At 36.5% G+C, this 21068-nt stretch overlaps 1 protein-coding gene across 2 annotated transcripts in view; it reads right to left on the bottom strand.

Annotated features, from left to right (window-relative positions):
• Window positions 1–19704, bottom strand: part of SANBR (SANT and BTB domain regulator of CSR) — a 47477-nt gene extending 27773 nt beyond the window's left edge. The window contains exons 1-6 of one of the 2 annotated variants that reach the window (XM_021699185.1): window positions 19544–19704; window positions 11670–11856; window positions 10773–10866; window positions 8629–8867; window positions 4403–4461; window positions 1849–2009 (exon numbers count right to left, since the gene is read on the bottom strand). In XM_021699185.1, coding sequence (XP_021554860.1) covers window positions 1849–2009; window positions 4403–4461; window positions 8629–8867; window positions 10773–10866; window positions 11670–11856; window positions 19544–19693 — 890 coding nt within the window. In that variant the 5' untranslated portion in view covers window positions 19694–19704. The remainder of the gene's footprint in view (window positions 1–1848; window positions 2010–4402; window positions 4462–8628; window positions 8868–10772; window positions 10867–11669; window positions 11857–19543) is intronic. The other variant, XM_021699186.1, reaches the window with a different exon arrangement.
• Window positions 19705–21068: the final 1364 nt, after the last annotated feature.

Raw genomic sequence — 21068 nt, forward strand, 5'->3', positions numbered from 1 at the left:
AAAGAAAGAAAGAAAGAAAGAAAGAAAGAAAGAAAGAAAGAAAGAAAAAGAAAGAAAGAAAAACATTAATTTGAAAACAGATATGCACCCCTATGTTTATTATAACATTATTTACAATAGCCAAGATATGGAAACAACCCAGGTGTGCACTGATAGATGAATGGATAAAAAAGATATGGTATATGTATATACATAATGGAATATTACTTAGCCATAAAAAGGATGAGATCTTGCCATTTGTGACAACATAGATGGACCCAGAGGGCATTATGCTAAGTGAAATAGAGAAAAACCAATACCATATGATTTCACTTATATGTGGAATCTAAAAAACAAATGAATAAACAAACAAACAAAAAGCAGAATCAGAGCTATAAATACAGAGAACAAACTGATGGCTGCCAGAGGGGAGGGAGGTAGGGGAATGGACAAAATGGGTGAAGGAGAGTATGAAATACAGTCTTCCAGTTATGGAATGTGTAAGCCATGGGATTAAAGGCACAGCACAGGGCATATAGTCAAAGGTACTGTAAAGGGCATTATAGGGTGACAGATGGTAGCTACATTTGTGGTGAGCATAGCTTAATGCACAGAGTTGTCAAATCACTATGTTGTACACTTGAAACTCATGTAACATTGTGTGTCAACTATATTTCAATTTTAAAAAAAGAATAAGAAATCAACAGAACAAAATGGAGAGTTCTGAAAGACATCTCCCATATAGTCACCTGATTTATAGTGAAGGTGCCACTGCAATTCAGTGGAGAAAGAATGGTCTTGCAAGGAAATCTCACCCAGTTCCATAGTTTCAAATCTATCTACTCTTGTATTTCTATTTTAAGCTCTGACCTCTGACCTAAATTTCAGACTTTTAAATCCACCTATCTCTGCTATCCTACCTGGATGTCCCAAAAGTATATTAAATATATCAAATAATCTTAACAAGACCCAAACCCATATCCTGATTCCCGTCACCGCAATCTCTCCTCTATTAATGGCACTATAATCCACTGAATTGCTCCTTAAACCTCAACCTAGTAATTATCCTAGGATACTCTCTCTCCCCACATTATTCTATCTGAAATCAGTCAGATCTGTCTAATAACACACTCTGGATACATCTACTTCTTTCCAGCTCTTACACTAGTCCAAACCCTTTCATCTCTCACCAGACTACTGCACTAGGCTCCTCATTGGTCTCCTTGCTTCTTACATCCTTGCAGTCTATTGTCCACAGAGCAACCAGGATGATCTCTTAAAAACAAATCAGATCATGCCACTCCTCTGCTCCCATTCACATTAAAATAAAGTATACCCTCTTTGCCAAGACTTAATCAGCACCTAACTGATATGACCACTGCTGATTTCATCTCATACTATTCTTCCTCTTTATAATAAGGCCTATCTTAATAATTTTTAACATAATTCACTAACACAATATGCTCATATGTACATTATACAAAATAATTTAAGTACTAATTTTTATCTAGAGCCATTGGCTCCGGATAAATTTTACTTCATTTGAAATAAAATAGAAATTTTTCTTTTTTTTAAGATTTTATTTATTTGACAGAGAGAGAGACAGTAAGAGAGGGAACACAAGCAGGGGAAGTGGGGGAGGGAGAAGCAGGCTCCCCGCAGAGCAGGGGGCCTGATGCGGGGCTCGATCCCAGGACCCTGGGATCATGACCTGAGCCGAAGGCAGACGCTCAACGACTGAGCCACTCGGACGCCCCAAATAGAAATATTTCTAAAAATATTCTAAAAATAGAATATTTCACTAAAATGAAATCGAAATGTATTTCTTCTAACAGGAATATTTGGTTAAAAATTAAATTTAAAAATTACCTTCTAAATTTATCCTTCTTGTCCTTTAAATCATCAACTTCATTGTGTGTGAATAGATCAGCTATACGTGTAAGAAGATTTGCATTAATACAGTTCATGTTGCATGGGGTAGCTACTATGGCATTCATATTTTTGTGGCAATACTGAATACATTGTTCAACCTAAAAAAACACACAATAGAAAATGAATGTTGAAGAGTGGCATAAAGGATGATGTCATGTCAATACCTTTCAAAGATAAAATTCATTAAAAGCTTGATTCACGGATTGCTAGGTACTAACTGGATTTTGTCTATCTGAGTTAATTTATATTGTTCCAAAGTAAGCCATCAGGCCATGTTTGTACACATACAGAGCTAGGAAAATAACTTTCAATTTTCTTGGCATACTTTAAACAATAATGCAATGAGCATCTTTCATAATTGTGGCAGGTATAAATCTTAGTCCATAAACTCCAGTACATAAGATATGTGACTTCCTATAACTAGATTTAGTGGCAATATTAAGCCTCTACTTCTCTGAGAGGCTAAAATATAATTTTAGTCACTTCAGGGTTTTCTCAGTTGTGTTGTGCCTGCTTCCTGACTTTCCTCCCCTTTCTCCAACCTGAGGTATATTTATTTACTTTTTGAGGTGGATTTGCGTTTTGCGGAGTAGCACTGGCTAATCATGTATTTTCCAAATATTTTGTTTCTGGCATAAAAATTATGCTTTAGGGCTTAGACTTCAAAACCCAAAGATTAAGGACTCTTTTCATCTCTGCTTTTTTCTGTAACCCTACCCTGAAGCAATTAATACAACTAAATGGGGAACAACTAAGGAGTAGGAAGAATACAGAGAACTAGTAAAACCCCAAATAATCAAACAAATTTCACATCTGTTAATATAGCAAAGGAGTACTCTGCCTTAACACAAACATATATAAACATGTGAATGATTAAGAAATTTATTAAATAAAAAAACAAATATATTTAATGTCAGAGCCTGATATGTGCATGTATACATTGCACTTTTACATTTTATCAACTACTCTTAAACAATAGACATTAGCATCTGGTTTACACATACACAGTTATATTAATAGTTGGGTATTTGTTTTTAATTCACTGAGTTATAAATGAAAGACACAAATAAGTAAAACATGCTTAAAGAAATTACTTAGTGAAACAAATATATTCCAATTAATTTGGTTTTAGAGCAAAATCCATCTTGGACTAAAGCTAATTCTGTTTAGTTTCATCTAATACAACAATAAGCTATTCCTTGAAGATAAATTGTTTGCTTTATAGGCATAATATACTAATGATACATAGTAGTCTAACGCCTTCCCCACAGAACAAGAGCAGTTTATTCTAATGGAATTGTAAACAGAAAGAGTTAGGGATCCCTGGACTAGGAAAGACAGACAAAGCTTTCCTGACACAAGAGAAGTCATGTTAGGCCCCAAGCTATTTTCTGTGATCTGTGCCCTACTTGCCCAAGCACACTTCTTGCAGAACCTCCTAGGAGGTGTCAGAGTTATAAAGAAATACAAAGACCTCAGTAGTTAAGAATTTTAAGGGAATCAAGGGAATGTAAAAACTAACAGTCTCCATCAGGCTTGGAAATAGCCTGACCATATCAGAGACAACAAATTGGTGGTAAAAACTCCCAATGCTGGTTCCAAAGTAAGCAAGGCCGTGCATTCCTAATGGAGATAACAAACCCATGACACCACCCAGTTTATGCCCTTAGCCCCTTCCCCTCTTCCAGTTACCTCTGCTTCATTATAATATTAAAGTATCCAGCCTGGGAAGAGCCCAAGCTTCATTAACATAGCATAGGACCTTATGCCCCCCCCCTTTACCTGCAATGACAGGGCCCCCCTTTATGAATATTCATCCTAAACCCTAAATAAAGGAACTTCTCACCCCTGCTTGGGGAGTAACGGCTGATCTCCTTATTTGCTGCAAATAGTTTCCTTTGTCTGACAACTCCACCTGATGTAGTCTCTCACCAAGTAACTCACCAAGAAGCAAACTCCTCTTAGTTCAGTTACAGAATCACACTCTTGAATTAACAACTATTTTAGTAGGATGTCTTAAAAATTTCTAGACACTTTAAGGAAAAATCAAGTTGCATGTTAAATTAAGCATAGGTGAATAAAAAAGCTTGGATCTGGGGCGCCTGGGTGGCTCAGTTGGTTAAGCGACTGACTGCCTTCAGCTCAGGTCATGATCCCAGAGTCCTGGGATCGAGTCCCACATTGGGCTCCCCGCTCTGCGGGGAGCCTGCTTCTCCCTCTCCCACTCCCCCTGCTTGTGTTCCCTCTCTCGCTGTGTCTCTCTCTGTCAAATAAATAAAATCTTTAAAAAAAAAAGCTTGGATCTTTTTTTGGCAGAGGGAGACAGAGAGAGAAAATCCTAAGCAGGCTCCACGCCCAGAGTGAAGCCCAACGCAGGGCTCAACCTCACAACCCTGAGATCATGACCTGAGCCAAAATCAAGAGCCAACGCTTAACCAACTGGGCCACCCAGGCACCCTGAAAACAGCTTGGATCTTTTAATAATACTTACCAATGAATCCATTTTCAAAAACTCTGAAGAAATAAGAATTGAAATGACATTTCCTGGCTCTAAAAAAAAGAAAAAAAAATTAAATTCTCCTTTTGATTTGTACCTCAACCTCCTCAGAACAGGCTCCTTCTCACCTTAACAGAGGATGTTACATTTTAAGAGCAATTTAGTATAACCTTACTACATCATATAGCTTAGATACATGAAAGAAAGAAAATGCAGTGTTAAAATATAGGGTATAGAAAAAGCACATAGTAAATCTGCTCTGGATTTAGATTCATAGCAAGTAAAAAGATTCCAGCTAAAGATATGACACATGCAAACTTTTCTCCTTAACTAAATCAGAGATAATTAAAATTGAGACTATAATTCATCACATAAAAAAATAATCGTGAGAAAATCTTCTAAACAATTAATGAAAGCACTTGTTATTAGTGAAGTTATTTCAAAAGCAGTACAATGCTTGTTACGAACAAATATTTAATTAAAAGATTCTGAGAGATAATATGAAATTTACTATTGCAGAAGTGCTAAGTTACTTCCTAAAGGCAGGCTGAGGTGGGCCTTGAGAGGCATAACCAAGGAAAGGAGAATGCCAGCTAACATTATTATTTTGGTAAACCTAAGTCATCTCCTATGAGGTATATTTAAGAAAGGAAAAAAAAAAAAACTATGATTTTTAGCATTATAGTACTAAGACAATCCTTCTAAATAAAGGACTATGCAGACAGCGATTAAAATAAGTAACCCTAATCTTTGTTTAACTATTACTTCCAGGTAGGGGCGCCTGGGTGGCTCAGATGGTTAAGCCTCTGCCTTCGGCTCAGGTCATAATCTCAGGGTCCTGGGATCGAGCCCCACATCGGGCTCCCTGCTTGGCGGGGAGCCTGCTTCTCCCTCTCCCTCTACTGTTCTCCCTGCTTGTGCTCTCTCGCTCTCTCTGTCAAATAAATAAATAAATAAAATCTTTAAAAAAAAAAAATTACTTCCAGGTTAAAGGCTCTCAAATAGCAATTGTGAAGGGAGGAGGGAGCTAGTGAAAATTCTCTCGGGGAAGTGTAATATAGCCCATTCCAGCTAAGACCCATTGTCTGAATTATTAGAGATCTGATTAAGCATTTTGGTGGTTTTCCCGGTTAGAATAAAGATTGCTTTTGTTTATTTATTTTTAAAAATATTTTTACTTATTTATGTATTTATTTATTTACCAAGCACACGTATGCACACGCAAGTAGGGGGAGGGGCAGAGGGTGAGAGAAAATCTCAAAGAGACTCCTCCCTGAGTGCGGAGCCCAACGTGGGACTCAATCTCACAACCCCGAGATCATGACCTGAGCTGAAATCAAAAGTCAGATGTTTAACCAACTGAGCCACCCAGGTGCCCCTAAAGATTGCTATTATAAAAGTCTATGTTTGTAGCTACTGATTGTGGAGTGACTGGTTTTGCTCCACTTCTTTTATGTTTACTATACGTATAAATATGCTGGATCAAACAATATTTTTTTCTGTCTGCATAATTTGATTTTTTATTTTACATATACATATCATATCTGGGTGATCTGGAATCTCGACTCTGGCTGAAAATTTTTATTTGGCAATCTTGTAATTTTTATTTAAGAGCCACTAGAACCTTTTTTCCATTAATTTGGTCACTAAAATGTAATAAATTATAAATTTCTTCAGAAAATTTTTATATTGTCACTATAGATTTATTTACTAACAAGATTAAAAAAATATTTTGGTACTGCTATAAATAGCAAACTCTAGTACACAGAAAGACTTTATTAAACCACAAGTGTGATTTCCTATACAAGTCCATACCCAACTAAAGATTACTTAGTAATTATTCTTCCTTTCATCTAGAACACTGGTTCCAAACTTTTGATCTTAAGACCTCTTTTTTGTTTAGATGGTTTATATCTATCAGTACTGACCATATCATAAATTAAAACAGGGAAAAATTTAAAATATTTCTTAATTCCTTTTAAAAGAATAATAAACTCATTACATAGTAACATATTTTATGAAAAATAACTCTATTTTCCAAAATACAAATTAGCAAGAAGAGTAACACTGACATTTTCTGCAAATTTCTTCCATGTCTGACTTAATAGAAGGCAGCTGGATTCTATCTGTTTCTCCATTCAATTTGTGGGTAGTCTTCTCTGATGTTACATCAAAACTCAACAACTGGTAGTTTCTTTTAAAGGTTAGTTGCAATGGAATCTGAAGTCATATCAATGAACTTCTCCTGTTCTGTTATCTCAAAGTCAAATGATTTATCTTACACTTTGAGTGGATCTTTAACCCATGCATGATTTTAACAACATGCATTGGTCATTTGGAAACTATTGGTTCACTGAGTTATGTGGACCTTCCAAATGTTGAAACATTTCATTGTATAATATATATATATTGGGCGCCTGGGTGGCTCAGTCGGTTAAGCGACTGCCTTCAGCTCAGGTCATGATCCTGGAGTCCCTGGATCGAGTCCCGCATCGGGCTCCCTGCTCGGCGGGGAGCCTGCTTCTCCCTCTGACCCTCCCCCGTCTCATGAGCTCTCTCTCTCTCTCTCATTCTGTCTCAAATAAATAAATAAAATCTTTAAAAATATATATTAAAAAATATATATATATATATATTAATATATAAAAATCACACTTGTTAGTATTACCACCAGCCTCATCAGAAAAGTCTTTAAGGGGCGCCTGGGTGGCTCAGTCGTTAAGCGTCTGCCTTTGGCTCAGGTCATGATCCCAGCGTCCTGGGATCAAGCCCCACATCGGGCTCCGTGCTCTGCGGGAAGCCTGCTTCTCCCTCTCCCACTCCCCCTGCTTGTGTTCCCTCTCTCGCTGTGCCTCCCTCCGTCAAATAAATAAATAAAATCTTAAAAAAAAAAAAAGTCTTTAAATAGGGGCGCCTGGGTGGTTCAGTCAATTAAGCGTCTGCCTTTGGCTCAGGTCATGATCCCAGGGTCCTGGGATTGAGCCCTGCATCAGGCTCCCTGCTCCGTGGGAAGCCTGCTTCTCCCTCTCCCACTCCCCCTGCTTGTGTTCCCTCTCTCACTGTGTCTCTCTCTGTCAAATAAATAAATAAAATCTTAAAAAAAAAAAGTCTTTAAATATGGAGAAGCTGTCAAGCACATGGAAGCAGATAAAGTTTTCCACACTCCAATTCTCATTTGAAACCCTGAATTTTATTATTGACAATGGATACTGTCAGTTGTTTCCCTTTAGTTGATCAACTCCCTTAATTCATTTTCAAGAAAATATTGGCCAAATGCCTAAATCTGAATAACCATAATTTACCTATCATTCTTTCAAGGAAAAATGGTTTTCTTTTTTAAAAAGCAGGTAGTTTAGTTTGCAACTCAAACAACTGCACAAGTGCTTTTCCTCCAGATGACCATCACACTTCGGTGTGCAGCAGGAGTGCACCTCCCGTTGTCATCACACAGAACATGAAAAAGATGCATACTCAAGGGTCAAGAGTTAATAAAATTAATAATTTTCAGTGTTTCATCAAGGACATTCTTAAAGTGGGAGTGAATTTTTTTTCCTTTTTAACTAAGAGTACGTGGTATTGAGGAATATGGTGACTACTAGTACAGTTTAGTGCCCCTGCTCTGATGTGTGCTAAAGCTCCCAGAGTTTTCTCCTCTATCACTTCTTTTTTTTTTTTTTTTTAAAGATTTTATTTACTTATTCAACAGAGAGAGTGACAGAGTACAAGCAGGGGGAGCAGTAGAGGGAGAGGAAGAAGCAGGCTTCCCGCTGAGCAAGGAGCCTGACACGGGACTCGATCCCAGGACCCTGAGATCATGACCTGAGCCGAAGGCAGACGCTTAACCATCTGAGCCACACAGGCGCCCCTCTCCTCTATGACTTCTGTACCATCTGAATAAGTGTCAACACAGAGAAAAAGACAGAAACAATTTAGTACTATAATACAAATCGTCTTGACCCTGTGAATTCTCTAAAAGATCTCTAGGATTCCAGAGGTCCATGTACCATACAGTGAGAACTGCTGATCTAGAGACCTGTCCACTTGCCATACATTCACTGTAATCTACTAAAAAAGGATGAGGTATCAGTTTCCTAAAAGGTGGTTACTAATCTGAGCACAAATACTAATGTCCAAATAATTTTCCACATTGCATGTTTGGCCAGAAGCAACTACCAGGTGACACATAAATTTTACTACAAAATAAGCAATAGATTTTTTACCTAAAGTGGGCATCTCACAATCTTTATTCTCCTTAGTGTTCCTTTTAACATATTTTATCAACCAGTTGAAAATGTGAACGTCACAATGAACTGAAATGTCCACCTCTTCCCAGCGCTGGGCATCCACAGATAAATATTCAGCAAAGTACTTCATTTCTGATATCAAAAGATCTCGTGGGCAAATAAAATCTTCTTTCAAGTTTTTTGCTTCATCACATACATGGATCACCATGTTTGGCCTTCATAAAAAACGTTACACAGAAATGAAATTATTAGAGTTCTAGAAGAGGAGCTAAGAATACTGACATTTATTGGAAGTACGAGAATAAGACATTTTTAGAAGTTTTGACCATAAATCAATTTATAGGGTTTGACATTCAGAATTTTTCATTTAAGTGTCTTGCTAATCTGATCTATATCTTAGATTTTGACTAATTTTAGTTAAGCTATTGACCTTAAGATTATTAAGCCTAATAACTTTAGAGCTTAGAAAAACAAAAATATTTTTATTATAGGACTCTAATTTACACGGTTTAAAGTTTATTTTTCCAGTTATAAGTTAACAAAATTTTTAAAAATACCAATTCACAAAGAAAAATTAAATAATACATTCTAATTCTGACGAAGAACATAAAATGGCACTTTTATATGGTTATGGGTATGATGAGTAAAGATTAAATACTAAAATTTTCTTACTTTTAATAAATAGGAAAAACAGTTAAAATCATTCATTGAAGAATCAAAAAACTAGCATGGCTACTTAGTTATTTTTAACAGCAAGAAAGTTTGTTTCTAGGCATTCATCAAATATAAATTAGTAAATGTAGTTAAAGGATTCTTAAGACTACAAAGTGCTTATTAGCATATTTAAAAATAATTTAAGAATAAGTTTAGATAATCCATCAGAACGACTGCTTCAAAATTATATACTCCTTGAATTTACTTTCCCTTGAAAATTATATCACCTCAAAAAGCAGTATCAGTGGGATCCACAACTACCCTCACATCATTACAAAAGAGAATAAATAGAATATGAATTTAATGTGTTCAAAGGAACTCCATAACTTTCTAATAAAATTACAATTGAAACAAAACTGGGCTACCAGAAAAAGGATTATTAACCAACATTCTTGTCAAAGTCAAAGGAATTTAAATAACTTCGCAAATTGTTCTTCCAAAGAAATTACGGTCAAAATATAAACAGGTAATGGCTGGTATAATGAAGCATAATGTTTCTGTGGCTTTTGAAATACTAGATAATTCCAGTAAAAAATTATCTGATAAATTTTTGTGGTACACAAACAAAACTATCGGTTAAAAATCTATGTGAATAAATTAAAAATCACTGAACTATACACTTCCAAAGGGTGAATTTTTCTTACTGTGGTAAAATACACATAACATAAAATCTGTCATATTAGCCCTTGTAAGTGTACAGTTCAATGGCATTAAGTACACGTTGTACAATCATCACCACCATCCATCTCCAGAACTTTTTTCAAAAGGGTAAATTTTATGGTATATGAATTATATATGAATAAAACTGTTAGAAAAGAAACTATGAGAACTGAAAATACAGAAAGGAACTTTCAGATATGAAAATATTCTATATCTTCATTTGAGTGATGCTTACATGGTGTACCCATTTGTTAAAACTCATCAAGGTGAATACTTAAAATATGTCTAATCTACTGTATGTAAAATATACAAAACAATCAAAACTTGCAATACACTGAAAGGCGTATTCTAATTCTTAAATGTTTCTATAATGAGACTGTTTCCAAAATACACATCTAGTTTCATAAAATTGAAGAACTAATGGAAGGGATTTTTCTTTGGGTTTTAAAATTTGCTTTTCAAAGTTTTATATTAGAGGTTATTCCTAATATTTACAAATATGAAACTGAATTTTTAAATGGAAAACTGTAACCCAATTTAATTATAAAATGAATAAGCCGTATGTTTAGCCATCAAGCAATTGTTATAGTTCAATGAACTACCCTTTATTCCAACAATTTGAACAATTGTGTAATGTGAAATTCCTAAATTATGGTAACTGATATATACAATCACCAATCATATATTTTATCACTTAAAGTTGATATTCATATTAAATCTTATCTAGCAAAGAACCAGCCTCCTACCCTTCAGATTCTTCAGTCTTTTCTCCACCATTACGAGTAGTACAATTTTCACTTTCTGAAGAACAATTCCTTGTGGAAGCTATACTATGTCTTCCTTAAATACAGAAACAAACACATACAAAAACAAAGGGGGAGGTTAGCGTTTCTAGCTGAGAACGGGTTTTTACTTACTGAATGGTTATACTGTAAATGCATGGTTTCCAAGGCTAGTTAAAGATGGTACTCTGTTAGGTGCCATTTCCCTTAATATTTCTAAATGTATATGGAAGAAACAGTAGAAAAAAAAGGATCACACATTGCTAACATTACACTGAAGGTTTAAAAAATGATGTGGTGTGAATAGACAGGGGTCAAGTGTTCAAAAGCCAACAATATAGTCGTCTCTTTCTGAAGTAAATTTTTATATCAGTATTCTGACTGCTGCTGCTGAGATTTAAATCATTCACTACACTCAGGATTTCTACAATCAGTTATTATTTCCAACTGCAGAAAACATCTTTTCTATCTTGCCACTGCGTCATTTGAAGCTAATGTTGACTACATAAAAGGTAGATAATATGAGGAACAAGCAACATTTTCTCAGTAAAAAAAGTTAAGTAGAAATTGTAGGTCAAATCTTTTTAAATTTATGACATAATCAGGCTAACAGACTGGAGCAGTAAATTTTAATATAATAAAAAGCTTTTTTTGGTGATAGTGTTTGACCTGTATATTAACATTAAAACATTTTTCAAATATAGCAAAGACACATTTCTAAAAATCAGGAAGATACAAATCCTAATAGATTTCCTAGCAATGTTTATATTAGCCTTTAAATACATAAAGAAAAGTTGACTGAACTGCATATTTTGCAAATTATCATAAGGACAAGTACTGCATTTTGTTTTCAAGCCTTACTTGCTTTGGAAATTGCATCTTGACCAACCGGAGTCACCTGAAATTCTCCTTGCATGTCAAGAAGGGAGGATTTGATATACGTGGCTAAAGTTTCCACAGGACTCTGTCCAGCAGCCATTAGAGGACTATACTGGTTGTCAACAGGGGAACTTCCACTGCTCTTCAGTTCATCAAACCTTTTTGCACACTGTAATGACATAAAAAGAAGGAAATGCAGGTCTTTCTTAATTAAAAAATAAGATTATTTTCTTGCCTTCTATTTGATGATATTTTTCTATAATCATTTTTTACAAGTGAATTCTAATCTGCTGGGTAGTACCTAGAAAATTAGCACACATTTCAATATACAAAAGCTTCTGACATTTTGTCTTTTTTAAAATTCAGGGTAGAACTTTTTCTTTTGAGAGAAAGAGAGTATATGTGCATGTGTGCAAGCAGGGGGTGGGGGTAGTGGTGGGGGGCGGAGATGAGGAGCAGAGGGAGAAGGAGAGAGAGATATTAAGCAGCCCTGCAAAGCCAGATCTCATGATCCTGAGATCATTATCTAAACCAAAACCAAGAATTAGATGCTTAGGGCGCCTGGGTGGCTCAGTTGGTTAAGCGACTGCCTTCGGCTCAGGTCATGATCCTGGAGTCCCGGGATCGAGTCCCACATGGGGCTCCCTGCTCGGCGAGGAGTCTGCTTCTCCCTCTGACCCTCCCCCCTCTCATGTGCTCTCTCTCATTCTCTCTCTCTCAAATAAATAAATAAAATCTTAAAAAAAAAAAAAAAGAATTAGATGCTTAACCAACTGTGCCACCCTGGAGCCCATAGAACTTTTTATTTTTTTTAAAGATTTTATTTATTTATTTGAGAGAGAGAGAATGAGAGAGAGCACATGAGAGGGGGGAGGGTCAGAGGGAGAAGCAGACTCCCTGCCGAGCAGGGAGCCCGATGCGGGGCTCGATCCCGGGACTCCAGGATCATGACCTGAGCCGAAGGCAGTCGCTTAACCAACTGAGCCACCCAGGCGCCCGCCCATAGAACTTTTTAAAATATGCTTTAACCCAATGGCATAATATGTTTATGCTGTTATAGGAAAATGAAAAATGCCTTTGTCTACCATATTCCCCTGTGGTTTGTATTTATTATCAGTTGACAGAGATAAAAAACATAAATGGTTTTATTGAATCCGTTTTTCCCTCAAAATGAATTTATTTTTTGTAACAGTAAAGTGATAGGTAGGCTTTTTTTTTTTTTAAGATTTTATTTATTTATTTGAGAGAGAGAGAATGAGAGAGAGCACATGAGAGGGGGGAGGGTCAGAGGGAGAAGCAGACTCCCTGCCGAGCAGGGAGCCCGATGCGGGACTCGATCCAGGGACTCCAGGATCATGACCTGAGCCAAAGGCAGTCGCTTAACCAACTGAGCCACCCAGGCGCCCTAGGTAGGCTTTTAAAACACAGGTTCCTTTGATATATTTTAAGTAAAGTGTATAGCTATATTGGAAAATGAGTGTAGATTTATCTAACAAGCTTTACAGCAATTTCTAATATTTAAAAAATGAAGATTATGAATTTTGAAATATGTGATTGCTTAAACAAAGAAGCAAGTGAACTATAAATAATTTAAATCATATTGTTAAATGTTCTTTGTGTTTGGGATGCCTGGGTGGCTCAGTAAGTTAAGCTTCTGCCTTCAGCTCAGGTCATGATCCCAGGGTCCTGGGATTGAGTCCCACATCAGCCTTCTCACTTAGCAGGGAGCCTGCTTCTCCCTCTGCCTGCACTCCCCCTGCTTGTGCTCTCTCTCTCTGACAAACAAATAAATAAAATCTTTTAAAAAAATGTTCTTCGTGGGGGCACCTGGGTGGCTCAGTCATTAAGCGTCTGCCTTCAGCTCAGGTCATGATCCCAGGGTCCTAGGATCGAGCCCCACATGGGGCTCCCTGCTCAGAGGGAAGTCTGCTTCTCCCTCTCCCACTCCCCCTGCTTGTGTTCCCTCTCTAGCTGTCTCTCTCTCTGTCAAATAAATAAATAAAATCTTTTTAAAAAATGTCCTTTGTGTTTAAACAAAAATTACATGATATCTATATGTAAAAGAATGAGGCTGGACCCTTTACCTAAAACACATAGAAAAATTAGTTCAAAATAGATTGAAGACTAAATATAAGAGCTAACACTATAAAACTCTTAGGAGAAAATAACCTTGGATTAGGTGATAGTTTCTTAGCTATGACATTAAAAGCACAAGCAACAAAGAAAAATTAGATAAACCACGCCTCCTCAAAATTTACAACTCTGTGCTTCAAAGGACACCATCAAGAAAATGAAAAGACGGGCGCCTGGGTGGCTCAGTTGGTTAAGCGACTGCCTTCGGCTCAGGTCATGATCCTGGAGTCCCAGGATCGAGTCCCGCATCGGGCTCCCTGCTCGGCAGGGAGTCTGCTTCTCCCTCTGACCCTCCCCCCTCTCATGTGCTCTCTCTCATTCTCTCTCTCTGAAATAAATAAATAAATACTTTAAAAAAAAAAAAAAAAAGAAAATGAAAAGACAACACACACAATAGGAGAAAATATTTGCAAGTCATATATCTGACAAAGGATTTGCATCTAGAATATATTAAGAACTCTTATTACTCAATAATAAAAAGACAAGGGGTGCCTGGCTGGCTCAGTTGGTGGAGCATGTGACTCTTAATCTCAGGGTTGTGAGTTCAAGCCCCATGGTTGGGTGTAGAGATTATCTAAAAATAAAATGTTAAAAAAGTTTTGGGAAAAAAAGGCCAACCCAATTTAAAAAATGGGTAAAGGATCTAAATAGACATTCCTCCAGAGAAGATCTATAAATGGCCAATAAGCACATGCCAAGATAATGAACATCATTAGCCATCAGGAAAACGTAAATCAAAATCATAATGAATTACTACTTCATACCCATCAGGGAGGCTATAATCAAAAAGACAGATAATAAAAGTGTTGACAAGGATGTGAAGAAACTGGAACCGTCTGATATTTCTGGTGGGAATGTAAAAATAGTCTCTTTGGAAAAATTAGATACATTATTTCAGCTAAGTTAAACACATGAAAACTCTTAATCTGTCCTTTTTCCACTTTCAAAATACCAACACATCATTGTCAAAATGGAAAAAAATGATAATCCAGGAGATTGAGAGAACATTCAAAAAGCTTAAAAAAACACACACAAGATTTTTGTCTACCAGACATTAAAGCAATATTGAAAATAACTGAACATAGAACTATCAACAGGATTAGATAAAGAGATCAACAGATCAGAACAGTAAATGTAGAAAAAGATTTGAATTTCAAACCAGTAATAAAGAATGAAATTATTTTCCAAACTATGAAAAGAGCCCAAATGTCCATCAACTGATGAATGGATAAAGATGTGGTGTATACACACACACAATGGAATATTACTCAGCCATAAAAAGAATGAAATCTTGCTATCTGCAACAATGTGAATGGAGCTAGAGAGTATTGTGCTAAGCAAAATAAATCAGTTAAAGATGAATAGCTTATGATTTCACTCATATGTGGAATTTAAGAAACAAACCAGATGGGGGCGCCTAGGTGGCTCAGTCAGTTAAGCATTCAACTCTTGATTTTGGCTCAGGTCATGATCTCACAGTTGTGGGATCGAGCAGCCCCTGCTCAGTGGGGTGTCTGCTTTTCTCCCTCTTCCTCTCCCTCTGTTCCTCCCCACTCTCTGCTCCTTGCAAGCGCTCCCTCTCTAAAATAAATAATAAATCTTAAAAAAAAAAAAAAGGAAACAAAACAGATGAACATATGGGAGGGATCAAAAAAGAAGAGAGGAAAACAAACCATAAGAGACTCTTAAAGATATAGAAAAAAATGAGGGTTGATGTAGGGAAGGGATGGGGGGATGGGTTAAATGGGTGATGGGTATTAAGGATGGCACTTGTTATGATGAGCACTGGGTGTTGTATGTAAGTGATGAATCACTGAATTCTACTCCTGAAACCAATATTGCACTATGTTAACTAACTAGAATTTGAATAAAAAATTTGAAAAGAAAAAAAAGAATGAAATATTCAATAAATGTTGAGACAATTAACTAGTCATTAGGAAAAAAGTTAAAACTAAAATAAACTCCAGGTGGAGTTAAGATTTAAATGTAAAAAATAAAAGTAGTCAGGAAAATGTAGGTGACTACATATTATACATAGCCTTCAGGTAAGAAGGATTTTCTAAACAGGATAAAAAAGGCAGATTTCAAAATAAAAGATTCATAGATTTTACATTAAACATTTTAAACTTTTAAACATTTATATATGAGACTATCATTAATAACTTAATAGGCTGAAAAAACTGATAAAAGCTAGATCAAGGGTTAATATATTTAATATATGGAAAACCATTATTTAAAACTAGTAACAAAACATTGGGGTACCTGGGTGGCTCATTCAGTTAACTGTCTACCTTTTGGCTCAGGTCATGATCCCTGACTTCAGGGATCGAGCCCCGTGTTGGGCTCCCTGCTCAGCCAAGAGTCAGCTTCTCCCTCTGCCCCTCCCCCCTGCTCATGCTCTCTCTCTCTCTCTCTCTCTCTCTCTCGCTCTGCTCTATCTCAAATAAATCAATAAAATCTTTTAAAAAAACTAGTACCAAAACAAATTCACAAATAGAAAAAGGACATGGTACAATAAAATATAAAATGTTCAACCTCTTTAGGATTTAAAGTAAATTAAAACTGCAATGAGATAACACGTATTAAAAATATATATAAATGAGACTTGAAAAGACACACACACAAATAATATGTGATAAAAAGTACAGGGATCAAGACTCAGCCATGTTGACTGGAATATAACATTGATGGCCCTTCTGGTTGGCAATATGTAACAAAAGCCTTAAAGATGCATTATCCCCTAAGGAAAGAAGAATAAGTTTGGTTTCTTTTTAGAAGAATAAGATATTTTAACAGTGGTATTTGTAGTAGCCAAAAGTTGGAAATAATAGCTTACATAACCAACAAAAGGGACTGGTTTAATAAATTATGATATAGCTCATAGCTCAAATGTTGCAGGTCTATTAACTGACACATAAAGATGTCTATAATATGTTCATTTGCTGTATGTCCATCTTAACAATTCTTGTATGTATAGAAAAGTATCTGGGGACGCGTGGATGGCTCAGTTGGTTAAGCCAAAGTGGCTCAGTCGGTTAAGCGTCTGCCTTCAGCTTACGTCATGATCCTGGGGTCCTGGGATTGAGTCCCACATGGGGCTCCTTACTCAGCAGGGAGCCTGCTTCTCCCTCTGCCTGCAGCTCCCCCTGCTTGTGCTCTCTCTCTCTGACAAATAAATAAATAAAATCTTAAAAAAAAAAAGAAAAGAAAAGTATCTGGAAGGATATATACAAGGTGTTAACAACTTACTTTAGATCAGGTCAGGCTTATTCTGATTTTTCACTTATTTCCTGTGTGTGTGTGTTCTTTAAGGACATGTTTTGTTTAGTAATAAAAAATTATTTAGGGGTGCCTGGGTGGCTCAGTCGGTTAAGCATCTGACTCTTGTTTTCAGCTCAGGTCAAGATCTCAGGGTCGTGAGCTTGAGGCCTGCATTGCAGTGGTTCCACACTCAGCAGAGAGTCCGCTTGAGACTCTTTCCCTCTGTCCCTTCTTGTGTGCTCATACATGTGCTCTCTCTCTCTCTCTCAAATAAATAAACTTTAAAGAATTATTTAAAAATTAACACTACTTAAAAATAATCTGATTCACATTTAGTTGTATTTTAGTTAAAAAAATAATTCAACAATTGGGTGAATTTGGATACACAGTGAATATCAGATGATATGACAGAGTTATTGTTAATTTCTTGGGTTAAACCATGGTACTGTGGTTATGAAATAATGTCCTTATTTTAAGGAGATGTATGATGCAGTCTATGGGGTAAAGTGTCATGGTGTCTGACACTTTTAAGTATCACAAAAAAAAATTTCATAAAGAAATGAAGCAAATAGGGCATCTATAAAAGGATATAGGGGTGGTAGTACTATTCTTTCAACTTTTCTAGATGTTTGAAGATATTCACAATAAAAAGTCAGAACAGTAGTCGAATTAACAGGTTTGCCCCATTTTAAAACCTAACAAGTTTCATGCCCTTCAACAGATGAATGGATAAAGATGTGGTCCATATATACAATGGAATATTACTCAGCAATCAGAAAGGATGAATACCCAACTTTTACAGCAACATGGATGGGACTGGAGGAGATTATGCTAAGTGAAATAAGTCAAGCAGAGAAAGTCAATTACCATATGGTTTCACTTATTTGTGGAACATAAGGAATAGCATAGAGGATATTAGGAGAAGGAAGGGAAAAATGAAGGGGGGATTCAGAGGGGGAGACAAACCATGAGAGACTATGGACTCTGGGAAACAAACTGAGGGTCTTAGAGGAGAGGGGGGTGGGAGAATGGGTTAGCCCAGTGACAAGTATTAAGGAGGGCATGTATTGCATGGAGCACTGAGTGTTATATACAAACAATGAATCATGGAACACTACATCAAAAACTAATGATATACTGTATGGTGACTAACATAACATAATAAAAATAAATTAATTAAAAAAACTTAACAAGTTTCAAAACTTAACCAAAAGGTTTGAAAAAGTATAAATTAGGTAGTGAAAAAAAAAGGTTCCCTCATCATTTCACAAAGACCTATAACATAAATGAGGGCAAGTAATTTCTTGTGGGTATTGGTTTGCTTGGCTGCAAGAGAAGATGGTGGGGGCGCCTGGGAGGCTCAGTCAGTTTGACTACATTAAAAGACTTAATGAGAGGGATGCAGGGGTGGCTCAGTAGGTTAAGCATCTGCCTTCGGCTCAGGTCATGATCCCAGGGTCCTGGGATCGAGTCCTGCTTCGGGCTCCTTACTCAGCAGGGAGCCTGCTTCTCCCTCTGCCTGCCACTCTCCCTGCTTGTGCTCTCTCTCTCTGACAAATAAATAAAATATTTTAAAAATAAATAAATAAGTAAATAAAAGACGTAATGAGGTTTTCAAATGTTTGTGCCTATGTATTTGCATCACAGTGGATGTGAGTGCTGCACATGCAGCCTGATGCTGTTTTGTATTGGCGAGCTGTCAAAGTTGCGATTTTACAACTTTCAAAAAGTTTTCTAATTAGGGGCGCCTGGGTGGCTCAGTCGTTAAGCATCTGCCTTCAGTTCAGGTCATGATCCCAGAGTCCTGGGATGGAGCCCTGCATCGGACTCCCTGCTCAGCAGGGAGCCTGCTTCTCCTTCTCCCACTCCCCCTGCTTGTGTTCCCTCTCTGGCTGTGTCTCTGTCAAATAAATAAATAAAATCTTAAAAACAAACATATAATTTGATTTACAAAAATTTTATCTACCCATAATTTTACAGTATCAGTTCTGTTACTTAAAATTAGATATTATTAGGGGCACCTGGGTGGCTCAGTAATTAAGCGTCTGCCTTCGGCTCAGGTCATGATCCCAGGGTCCTGGGATCGAGCCCTGCATTGGGCTCCCTGCTTGGCAGGAAGCCTGCTTCTCCCTCTCCCACTCCCCCTGCTTGTGTTCCCTCTCTCACTGTGTCTCTCTCTGTCAAATAAGTAAATAAAATCTTAAAAAAAAAAATAATAATAATAAAATTAGATATTATTAGTGAATTTTCAGTTGTTATATAAACAGTTGAATTTAAACATACCAGATGGGTTAATATATAATTTATGTAGTTTGTATCTAGTCAAATCATATCATATGCACATTCAGAATTCATGCGTATGAATATGTAAAACTGAATTTTTTTTCCTTTCTTAGTAGCTGTTTCTTTAAATTGATCATTTTCTGATTTTTCCAGGAGCAATCTGGGGGACAGTTATTTACCTCTTTGGGTGTTAATCCAGGCACAAGCCTTGCCACAGTTTCCCAGTTGATGGTCTGATGGATTCCAATTAATGGATAAAGGATCATGTCCAATACCATTTGGTTGTTATTGTTCAAGAAATTGTTGTTCTCTGAATATCCACGACTCATCTTTTAGAACTAGAAATAAAGACAAATAGATATATTTACATCTGAAATCCAAGTGTTTTTAGAACACTATAAATCAGTTATAATTTATTCCTAAGAATTATATGCTACCTATAAAGGAAAAATAAAACTGACCTAAAATAAATAGAATATGCAGCTCAAATCTCTTCAAATATTATAGCATTTGAATATATGGATTGGTGGATGGATAGACACATAGGATTGACAGATGGATAAATTATCTGATAAAAAAGTATAATAAAATATTAATGGTAGAATGTAGGTGGTGGGTATACAGGGGTTCACTACATTTTTTTTTAACTTTGCTATATGTTTAAATATTTCATAATAAAACACTGGGGGGAAAGGTTGAATAAAATATCTTTTTTAAAAAAATCCCTAAGTGTGCTTGATTTAAACCTTGATTAGCAATTCATGGACAGTAGAGTTTAACTAAAACAAAACAAAAACAAAAAAAAAACCTGGTTAAAAAGAACTGTAATTTCAGGGCGCCTGGGTGGCTCAGTTGGTTGGGCGACTGCCTTCGGCTCAGGTCATGATCCTGGAGTCCCGGGATCGAGTCCCGCATCGGGCTCCCTGCTCGGCAGGGAGTCTGCTTCTCCCTCTGACCCTCCTCCCTCTCATGCTCTCTGTATCTCATTCTCTCTGTCTCAAATAAATAAATAAAATCTTTAAAAAAAATAAATAAATAAATAAATAAATAAATAAATAAAAAGAACTGTAATTTCATTCTAGTCCTACGCAATACTTGCTTTATTCTTCTGTGAGTGAATGTCCATGCTACAAACAATGAAGGCTGAGTATATTTAATTTTTACTAATGTAAACAAATGAAACTTAAAAACAAGTTAATCTGACATTATAGGATAACCATAATCATTGTCATTGAGTCATGTGATTATTAGTTATAAATGGTGGGACATTCTATCAACAATTATAATTAGTATTATTTCTATTTGTTTGAAGCAATTTTTTTGGATTGTTCTTTTCTTTTTCCTTGTCTTCAGAAAAAACATGACAATTGACCAATAAGATTTAATCCTTACACATCCAAACACACCCTGCCACTCAAATATAAAAAGCCAAAGCACCTACACACACACACACACACACACACACACTCACTCCTGCACAGTGGAGGCTCTTCTTGCTTTGTTACCTGGCTCCCCACCCACTACATCCTCCTCTAGTTCAATCCAGGAGCCCTTGAATAACATATCCAGCTACCAAGGGTGTCCAAGATGTTCAGGCAATAGAATCACCAAGAAAAAAAGGCTCTAGGGGTGCCTGAGTGGCTCAGTTGGTTGGGTCCAACTCTTGATTTCATCTCCGTTCATGATCTCAGTGAGGAGTCTGCT

This window comes from Neomonachus schauinslandi, chromosome 10 (assembly GCF_002201575.2).
Source record: "Neomonachus schauinslandi chromosome 10, ASM220157v2, whole genome shotgun sequence".
Taxonomy (NCBI): Eukaryota; Metazoa; Chordata; class Mammalia; order Carnivora; family Phocidae; genus Neomonachus; species Neomonachus schauinslandi.